General features: G+C 42.4%; 1 protein-coding gene across 1 annotated transcript in view; it reads right to left on the bottom strand.

The window, feature by feature from the left end:
* Positions 1-3,442: 3,442 nt before the first annotated feature.
* The window catches only part of HTRA1 (HtrA serine peptidase 1), a 35,302-nt gene continuing 28,064 nt past the window's right edge, over positions 3,443-10,680 (bottom strand). The window contains exons 6-9 of the mRNA XM_058028656.1: positions 9,474-9,588; positions 8,364-8,421; positions 6,925-7,020; positions 3,443-4,174 (exon numbers count right to left, since the gene is read on the bottom strand). Of these exons, the coding sequence (XP_057884639.1) occupies positions 4,006-4,174; positions 6,925-7,020; positions 8,364-8,421; positions 9,474-9,588 (438 nt within the window). The 3' untranslated portion in view covers positions 3,443-4,005. The remainder of the gene's footprint in view (positions 4,175-6,924; positions 7,021-8,363; positions 8,422-9,473; positions 9,589-10,680) is intronic.

The raw sequence follows: 10,680 nt of genomic DNA, 5'->3' as shown, positions 1-10,680 counted from the left end.
GTCATTCTCTAATTCTATGAAAAATACTTTTTTTTTTCCCCTGGAGGGCAGCAGCTGTGGGTCAGGCCTGAGGGCTGCTGATTCTCTCCCAGCTTTCAGGAGCTTTGGGAAAGGGGTTGTCCAGGCAGACACAGCAAATCCTACAGTCCCTGCATGGACACAGCCTGAATTACCATCAATAACACCCCACAAATGTATTTTCCTCTGTGGAGGGGTGGTCTGCACCACTAGCTCCATTTCAGAGGGGAAAGGCAGATTCCACTGCACTGCTGTTACCACAGTTCATCTGCCTCAAATATCCACATGGCAAACTTTCTGAAAATCACTGTGGTCTCTGCATAAACACTGAACAGAAAAGGAATGAGCAGAAAAAATATTTAATCTTTTTCTCCAGCATGCTATGCAGTATTTTCAAGCTCCTAAATTGAATTCTTTACCACATTAAGTAAATTTGACTCGTATGCTTTAGCTCTGACTCATTTTTCTTCTAATCAGTTGTTAATTATTACCCACTTCCTCAGAAAGTTTTTGGGGACAGATGCTGCAGTACCATGACTACTAAACAAAACCCTGAAAATTGGAGGAAAACTTCCCAGCAGATGTAGATAGCTTAAATTGATGTTTCTTTCTTTGCTTTCTCTGCCCTGTTAGTGAATTTACATATGCACTGGTTTTAGCAGCAGTTTTATGCAACAAATAATCCTTAACTGATCTAGTTATTGCATATTTACAGAGGAATGGCACAAAGAGGATGAACTGGCTTAAATCCTGGGGCCAGAGTGTCCAGCTCTGGCTTCCCTGCCAGCATCTTGCACAAGAGATGGGGTTTGGGGATTGAGGGGACCTAAAAGGACTCACACAGTGACCCACCATCACCCAGACCTGAATTCCCACTGCTCTCATCATTCCCTGCTCTGGGTTGGTCACTTCTGCCTTCATCACTTCTGTTTCTCCTGGGTGTTTGCAGCTGCAGCTTTAATCAGTTTAATAGATAATCAGTACAGTCAGTTCTGCAGAGCTTTTCTGACATACAGTAAGAACCTCTTCATAATCTAATCATGCCTTACTAACGTCCCTCTCACCTCTTTGGAAAAATGTGGTTTTAAAAACATCCTCAGCTACCTTAGCATGAATACAAAATAGTTCTAGGTAAGGAGGGGAAAAATAAAAGAAGTTCTCTGGCAATGAAATGACAGAATTTTACTTCTTGGCATCTAAGGCACAGAAACCAGACAATTGTTAGTCATGACCATTTTTTATAGCTCAAGACCTTTCCCTTATGGAATAAGTGAACTTGCATTTCAAAACCACCTCCAAGTGTAGCACACGTAGCCATCTACTCAGCATCACACACAGCAACTCCAGTTTCCATTTCAGAGGCTCCAAAATACTGAAAATCAAGCCAGAATGTTCAATTTCCCTGATATAGCATCCAACACTTCATAAAACTTCCAGGAAACCGATATTTAAACAAACTGTGCCAAAGCTATTCTGTACAAAGTATTTTCAAGTGCATTTTGGAAAGAACTGTCTGCTGAAGCAACAAAGAATAGGAAACATTCCAGATCTATAACCCTACAATACATCAAAAATAAATGATAATCAATTGTATCTAAAGAAAAACTGTGCTTCCACATCTCTGCTAATCAGTAATCATAGTTCAAATATTTAATAATCATTTGGAGAATACTTTATAAGAAACCATCTGGGTAGCTGCATGGTTGGATACAAGGAAAGCAAATTCCAAATATTTTCCATATGATATTCATGTGGTTACCAATATCCACTGCACAGAAATTAATTACAAATTAAGAGAAGGTAAAATAGAAAACCACTTTCAAAGTGAATGGCTGCAATGTGAGACCATCTCACATCCCACTGGATGGAGCTCAGGGCTAGAATTCTGGTCAAATATTTCACTAATCCCAGTGACCCAGGAAAACCATTTGCAGAATTTCATTTGCTTCTTTCCTAATGCCCACACAAAGAAAATTAATGAGTTTGCATATTAAGAGACCACAACAACAAGCAATAGCAACAAAGAGAATCAATCAGCTCTGCAAATTGTGCAAGCGCTTGTTTTGAAATAAAAAGGCAGATGAAAAATAACTTTGGTTTTACAAACAATTTCCTGGCTTTGGGGCTTTAGTTTAATTTTTGCTAGTTGGGTTAGGTGGAGTAGTAGAGAAGGCAGGTGATTTTTAAACTCCTTTTTGCTGAGAGCTGTGTGTCACAGGGCACAAACAGACTGCAAAACACACTGGCACTTCAACTGTGAGCTGAAACAAAAATCAACATCAGCAACATGAACAAAGATGCTACAGAACACTTCTGCAAGGTCATTCTTTGCATTTTTGGGGCTAGAAAGGATTGCAGACTGGCACTGCTTGGGCAGATTTTCGCATGTGTAATTTTCCACAGCCATGGCACAAGGTGGCAATGAGATGTTCCATCCTGTCAGGAGACAATACTGCACTGAAAGGCACACTGCAATTAATTAATGCCACACACTGTGCAAAATTACAGTGATCCAGGTGAGTAAGGGCAGGCACTGGCAGCTGGGGATGGGAAGGCTCCTTAAATTGGGATAAACTGAACCAGAACTGAAATACAGCTGGGAGGAGAAGGAGCCCTGTCAGGAATCCAGCTCTCGAGGATTTATTGCTGCATTTGGGTGGAATACAGCCCTTTCTTTAAAAACCATGAACTGCCAGCTACCCAGCTGGAGAGGTTTACTAAAACATTCTTTTTCTAAAAGAAGAGCCTGTTGAGGAATGACAGTCACCAAAACTTGTCTACAGCCCTTGGATTTATTCTCTGAAATGCATGTTACAACAGAGGAAAGAAAAGGCTGCTTAGCCTATTATTTACCCAATGAGTAATTACCTTGTAATTATGTGTAGCTGATTGTTCTCCTTCACAGCAAGACAAACCCACTCACCACCTCCAAGCTTCAAGGGCATCAATAAACATATGTATGAAGATTAATGCCTGTCAGAGGAATGCCCTATATCCCAGAGTCAAAACCAGGTCCACACACACACCAGCACTCCAGATTTGGATAAACCAGGCCTGTTTTAAAGAGCTTAATGCCAGGTCCAAATGGTTACAGACATCCTGATATCTGAACCAGAATGGTATGAAATCTGTGACCCACCATGTGGCAATTTCTACAGTGGGCAAACAGATTCCAGGCATTGGTGGGGTTGTAATTGAAACAGTAAGGAAAATGCATTAACATCTGGAAGACAAAGGCAATACAATATGACAAATTCAACCCAGCCTTGCTGAGGAGAACAGATTGCACAAAAGCACTAACACAAGGCACATTCTGAAAAATAAATTGTGATTAAATGATGATTAAAGGGAGACCACCAGGCAGATGTGCCATGCAAAGAAAACCACTCCATAAGGGGAAGCAAAATGAGTCACTCACAAGAGGTACTGTTGAATTCTTTTAATAACACTAGGAAAATATCATAGTATTAAAGTCCTGCACGGGGTCCTCGGGAGGTTATTTGGGTTGGGATTCCTTTTGTGTTTATAAACCAAACTTTATTTCCCAATTGTGTTTCCTTTTAGGCTGACTACTCCTTTACAATGGCATTTCCAGTTAAAACACAGCTAACCTATAAATACCTGAATGCCACAACACACACTGTGTGCGTGGGTTGTGTTTTGTTTAAGTCTTAGAGGAAATGACAGGAAATCTACTCAACACAGGGAAGCAAATGTTGTTCCGTTAAGCAGGGGGATGTAAAAGCCAGTAAAGAATACATTGCATACATAATACAGAAGGAAAAAAAAAATTATCATCAGGAGTATGTGAAATTACGCTGATTTTGCACCTTAAACCTAGTAGAAGTTACTCTGTTGGCCAATACTAATCCACTGAACAAGCAGAATGTTGGTCAGAAGTCTAACGTTTTCCTGTACCAGCACAGAGAGAGTACAAGCAGTCCATTGCTGTTAAAAGAAAACATGAAATCCAGCTCATGTTTCTGGTTAGGGGTCGATTTCCTCGGGAACTACTGTGAGCATCACATCTTCGTTGCCCCTGCGCACCACCATGTGCAAGGTACTGTCCTTTTTAATGATGTCACTGACATCACTGGCTGAGCTTATGGACTGCCCATTGATGCTTATAATCACATCGTTGTCCTTCAGGCCACCACTGAAAACACAAAGCAGCAATGTGTTAGAATTGCAGTTTTATTTTTAGGGGAAAAAAAAAAAATTCTGGATTATTATTATTATTATTTCCCACCCAACAGCAGACATGGCAGCCATGAGGAAAGCAATCAGAATTTATGAAGCAGTGAAGGTTACAATGAAGTGCAGAAACCTCAGGATCTGATGGATGTACTAGTTTGATGAATCCCATGTTTCACTGCCTTCAAAGGCATTCACTGTTGCAAATAGCAGTTAACCCTGAAATAAAGATCTTAGGTGTTCATACCTAAAAATAATTCTAAAAATTTCTAAAAATAATTCTAAAATATTGCAACAAAGCAGATTGATTTTAGAGGGGAGATTGCCCAAGCTTTTGTTCCTGAACACACAGAGAAGCAACCCGAGTGGCACTGTGTGCTACTGAGGGATTTCAGCCCCTGGCAGCCACTTCACCCACCCTTCATGGTTTAAACCTGAGCAGGGTAACACATGTAGCTAGCTATCTAGTTTGGTCAAAAAACTAAAAAATCAGATGTCACTTAAAATCAGATGTCTCCTTCCTCTGCTGCCCATAGCAGCCAAAATCCCTTTTTCTGACCTCCAAATCTGAACCTTCCTGACTCAAAGCAAGCCAGGGCAGAAGCAGGGCTGTGTCTCTCCCCAGGCTTGGCTGGAGCTGCTGCCAGCACCAAGAAATGGCTGGTGAGGGATGCCACAGACCACAACATCTTGCCCAGTCTTGCACAACGATCTGGCTGCAAGGGATGGAAAAATCAACCAAGACAGATCAGACATGATTCAACCCTTCAGAAGCATAATCCTTCACAAAACCACAGACCACTCATCGGCCTCTTCCACCCACAGAAGGCGCCTGACACGAGTGTCTCCTGCAAGCAGGGTGCCCTTGGCCAATGGTTACAACAAATCTGGTTGCCTACAGGAGGAATGGCTGAAAACATGTCCCTAAAGGAGGCCATTGCATGGTTTTTCATGCAGCCTCTCCATGTGACTCACAGCCAGGACGGGTCACTGCAGCTCTGCTCCTGTGGCCCACCAGGACATCTGTGACACCGTGATATTTTCTGAAAAATCCCTTCACCAGGATTTCTTCTCCTGGGAAGATGAGAAGCCTCAGCTTCTCCATGATTTGCTCCTCTGGAATGTGGTCTGGAGGTTGTTTATCCAAACACATGAATTGTTTTTAATTAATGACCAATCACCATCAGCTGTATCGGACTCTGCCAGTCACGAGCCTTCATTATCATTCTTGTTAAGCCTTCTGATGTAACCTTTCCCTTTCTTCAGTATAGTAATATAATATAATATAATATAATATAATATAATATAATATAATATAATAATAATTAACCCTTCTGAAAACATGGAGTCAAATTCTCATCCCTCATCTCGTCCTGGGGACCTCACAACACCACACATCTACTCAATACGTGCTGGACAGATCAGCATAAGAAAGAAAACCTCTGGGAATGGGGGGACAGAGCCAACATGGGCTGCATTTTAACTGCCAGGCCATTCTTTGGATGGAGCACCTTGATTTGGGTCTCCCTTCACATTAGGTTACATTGCCTCACATTTCTTCTTCCTCTCCAAAGTCCCTCTCCCACTCTCTGCTATTATCCCCACTCCCAAAATTACTTTTCTGCACCTTCAGGCTGAACCTGAACACCAAGGCAGCAACTCCAGCCCCACACTGGAGCAGCCAAATCATTCCTACACATTCCTTCACACTGCAGACACTAACAAGGATCATCTACAAACACAGCAGAAGTTCAGAGAGCACACTGGACAGCTAGCTCTGTTATCTTACACCCAAACTGTCCCAAAAAACACCACCCAGCCATCCTTGCAGTCCTCCCAAAAGGCAATGTATGCCTGCCCCAAGCAGCTTTCTGCCTCCATGCCTTTGGTGCCACATAAGGCTCTTTTGCTGCCACAAAGATTTACTCCTCTCTCAAATGATCCCAGGTTTCAGAAAATGAATAAGGTTTCCCATTTCCTGCCCTGGATTACTGAGCAGTTTCCTATCAGGCAAACCCTGAGAGAAAAGTGTCTCCAGCAGAAGTCAGCCAGAGCAGTGCCAGTGACCACAGCCCAGTTGCCAGGCAGGGGCACCAACCAGCAGGGCCAGCTTCTGAGCAAATCCTGACCAACAGGAACAGAAAAAGTCACTTCTCCAAACCCAAAAGCTCTTCCAGTAATGTGGCTGCTGACAAAGCTCTCGCATGGAAGAGTGCCTGCTGCCAAGGGAGGATTTCAGCCCCAAGGTGTGCCAGGGGAGATGGTGGGTTTGGCCTGCACTGAGGTGGACATTTCTTTCCAAGTGGGCCCAAAACCTCCTCATTTGCTGTCCTGCAGTGACCAGCAGGGCCATGGAGAGTGTGCAGGAACAAAAGTATCTATTCAGCACTGGCACTGGTACAGCAGATGCCTTGGAAGCAACTGCTGAGAAAAAGGAAAAAGGAGTTTTCACACCCCCTGAATGCCTTCCCTTGGGCCTGGAAGGCTGACAGGGCTTCCCTGCAATGCCCTGAGATACAGTTACAGGATTGCCCATCAGGGACCAGAATGAAACCACAAACCCATTTCCAGCAGACAAGCTAACAGCAATCAGATGGGCACAGCCCTGTTAATTGAGCATAATGAAGAAAGCCAGTGAAGCAGGGAACAGCCTCCATCGTTACCCGCTCGAGCCAGTGGTAGTGGTTTGGAGAAAAAAGCACTTCAACCTACGCTTCAGCTGGTGTTTCTGGAATGACTTCAATGACATAGGCCCCAGAGACAACATCAGGGAAGTCTTTATGGCGATCCTTCAGCTCTCTAGCTTTGCTGAAAAATGAAGAAATAGCAAAAAAAAATATTTTGTCAAGACAGGAAAAAACCCCCCCACGCATTTTGCTGAAGTCACTTAACACAAGTTGAGCTGTTTTACACACATTGGTCTGCCACTTCAGCATTCATTTTAACCCTTAGATGCATATTTCAGGAATTATTACATATTTTTTTTGCAAGCATGCAGCTTTTTAATGTCTATTTCTGGTAAAGGCAACCATTTCAATAGATACAGACAATCAGAGTTCAAACATTTCAAAGCTTTAGAAACTGCAGATTGTAGATTCACAAACTGGTTTGGGCTGGAAGGGACCGCAAATCCCATCCAGTCCTCACCCCTGCCATGGGCAGGGATAACTTATACTAACCCAGGCTGCTCCAAGCCCTGTCCAACCTGGCCTTGGGCACATCCAGGGATGCAGGGGCAGCCACAGCTGCTCTGGGCACTCTGTGCCAGGGCCTCCCACCCTCACAGGGAAGATTATTTTCCTAATATCCCATCTAAACCCACTCTCTGTCAGTTTGAAGCCATTCCCCCTCATCTTGTCACTCCAGGCCTTTTGTAAATAGTCCCTCTCCATCTTCCTGTCAGGCTCCCTTCAGGTCACAAAGCTCTTCTACTCCAGGCTGAACAATCCCAATTCTCTCAGCCTTTCCTCATGGCAGAGCTGCTCCACCCCTCTGATCATCTGTGGGACCTCCTCTGGACTGGCTCCAGCAGGTCCAGGACCTTCCTGGGTGAGCGCCCAGAGCTGGATGCACAGCCCCAGCTGGGGTCTCCTCAGAGCACATTAGAGGGACAGAATCACCCCCTGCAACCCTGAACACCTAAAACAGCCCCAACCCCACGTGTTTCAATGCTTTGTTCTACCTGTGGATCCTGCACAAGGGAAAACCTCTGGTTATCTTTACAGGACACGGCACTACCTGCTCATGAGTGTCTTATAGCCAGAGCATGAATAAGCAAGTCCACACAGAAGCTTCATTTGACATTAAGTGAAGAGTTTAATGAAAATAACTTTATAGAAATGTAGGAGCGCACGTGGCTGACGTAGGCCATGAAAACGTACAACAACATGGATGCAACCCCAGGACAGAGCCACAGTCACCAGCTACTCTCTTCTGAAGCATTAAGGAGAAGAAAAAGCCAGGAGTTGTTTAAGAGCTAGCTCACAGGAGAGTCTAGAGGAGAGTCCCACCAGGTGGCAGCCGCAGAGGAGGAGGTGGCCAGGGCTGGCTGGGTTTGTCACCAGCACACATCCAAATCCACGTCCCCAGCTGGATCCAAATGCATGCAGAGACCACGCTGGGAAAGGTGAGGAGCCACCCTGGGTACTTACCTGGGGGTTAGGGACATCATTCGTATGCCAATGTATTTCTTTTTGGTTACAGCTTTTCCTGCAAAAAGGAAAAGGGGTCGTGATCAGTTGCCCTGACCCAAAGAGCCTCTGGCTTTCAAAGCTTTATCTTCCACTTTTTCAGACTGTCACTATATGAAACAACATGAGCTCACACACTGCTGCTCTCAAGGTGAAAAAAGGGAATTTTTTTTCTGACTCCAACATTTATAGATTTCCAAGAGCGACTGTGGATTGGAGGGTGACAGTGCCACCTCTCCCATGGCACTGGACAATCCAACAGTCCATCAAATTTCTCTTCTTCCATAAAAGAATGGAAAACAATAAGTTATTTACAGAAAGTGTGTGAGAAAGTTTGTTACAAGAATGTAAACATCAGAAGGCTTAGAGAATCTTAAAAAAATCAAAGTGACAGTTCAGAGTTTTGATATTTATATTTTTTTTCTATTTTTTATACGCTTGGCTTGCTTGATGGTAGCATATGTTTTATAGTTATGGATAACTTGAGAAATACTGTTTATGGTTAAATTTACTTTTTGGTTTTGTGTTTACTTATAGCTGGCATTTTTATTTTGATGGTCTGAGGTATTATGAGTTTATTGAGTTAGGAATAATTTTTTGTGTGTATGTTTTTAATTTAGGTCTATTTTTGACACTTTTGCAGTTTGGTTAAATTGCTTATTGTTTTGGTGCTTTTTATTAGCTTTACTTTTGGGGATATGAGCACTTATATGGCAGACTTTTACAAGTAGTTTTTTTTTATTTTGTTAGCGATATTTTTTTACTCTTCAGCAGCCTAAATTGTTTGTTTTTTTACACTGCTAGTTAGCTTTTCTTTACTTTTTTAGCCATCCTTACAGAGTGTTGGCTACTATTTATGAATTACTGTAGAAATAGAGTTTTGGCTACTTTTTTTTTTTAAATCTTAATGCCAGCCAGGCTGCTGGCTTTCTGGTTTATCACTGTTTTCACAGAATGGTTTGGGTTGGAAGGGACCTTTAAGGTCATTTATTTCCAACCCCCTGCCATGGGCAGTGATGCCACCCTCTAGAGCAGGTTATTTTCTGGTTTTCCTGTTCCCAAGTATCGTACCTTTAGCTTGTCTGTCATGGGATTCAGTTAGGAACTTCTTTATTTTATCAGATGGGATAGCAAATGAGATTCCTGCTGTAACTTTTAATGTGTTAATGCCAATGACTTCACCATCCTGGAGGGAAAAAAAAAAAAAAAAAAGCTATTATTGGCAAATATGGAACATCTCAAAGAGAAATGAGAGAAATGGATTGTCTCATCCGAGCAGTCACAAAGACAAATTCCCATTTTGTAGCTGGTCTTCAATTTTCTTTAAGTTTCAAGTGTAATTTTTTGAGTCTATTGATAAAACACTACTTAGGAATTTTGGAAAATCAGTGTGATTATTCATCTTGCTGCAGAAGAGATAAAACTAGGCAATTCTTATGCTTGCAGCAGATGAGCAACACATTCTGCAGCTATTCTGTGTATATTTCAGCAAGCATCATATAATGCCTGGCACCGACTGCTCCTGAGACACTTACATAATAACTTAAAGAAAAATACACTTTGCCAAAATCAAACTGTATTTTCCTGGCAATAAAACTCCAAGAGCTTTGGATGAAACATCTCTGATGTCATCTCTTTTGAAACCTCAGCAGTTTCATTCTCTGGTTCATCCCAGACAAAAACTCTCTAACTACAGGTGGTTTTAAGTGAATGTGTGCTGTGAATTGGGTGGGAAAAAACATTGCCAAATCTCCTCCAAGGCAGAAACTCTGAGTAGTTCTGAGTTTCAGTCTGTGCCATGCCTCCTGAGGACTCAACCCCATGCACCCTCAGGAGACATGAGAGCTCTCACTCAGTTTTGCAACTGCTTCAGTTCATTCTACAGTATTGGCAAATAAACCCTAGTATCCTGAAAATATATGGATTTTTTGGGGAATCCAAAATGAAAGGGTAGACACATTTTGGAAATATTTAGCTGAGTTTCTGTGTGAAAAGAAAATAATTGCCAGCTGCAGGGTAAACAGCAAGGGCAAACACCTCACTGTAAAATGTGTTTTTTTCCTTTTTGCAGGGCTTGAGCAAAAACAACATTACACTTGTTTGAAACTATGCAAACCATAAACATCCTAAATATTGAAATCCAAATGTAGCTTTTTGCCAACATAAACACAGACAACTGATTAGTAAGAACCATGTGAATTTTGTGTAGTCAGCCAGATATCGAAAGCTGCAAATCCCACATCTGGTGGGGGGAGTTTGCTTTTTTTTTTGTTGTTGG

Source organism: Melospiza georgiana, chromosome 8 (genome assembly GCF_028018845.1).
Source record: "Melospiza georgiana isolate bMelGeo1 chromosome 8, bMelGeo1.pri, whole genome shotgun sequence".
NCBI classification, from domain to species: Eukaryota; Metazoa; Chordata; class Aves; order Passeriformes; family Passerellidae; genus Melospiza; species Melospiza georgiana.
This window is presented reverse-complemented; position numbering and strand designations above follow the sequence as displayed.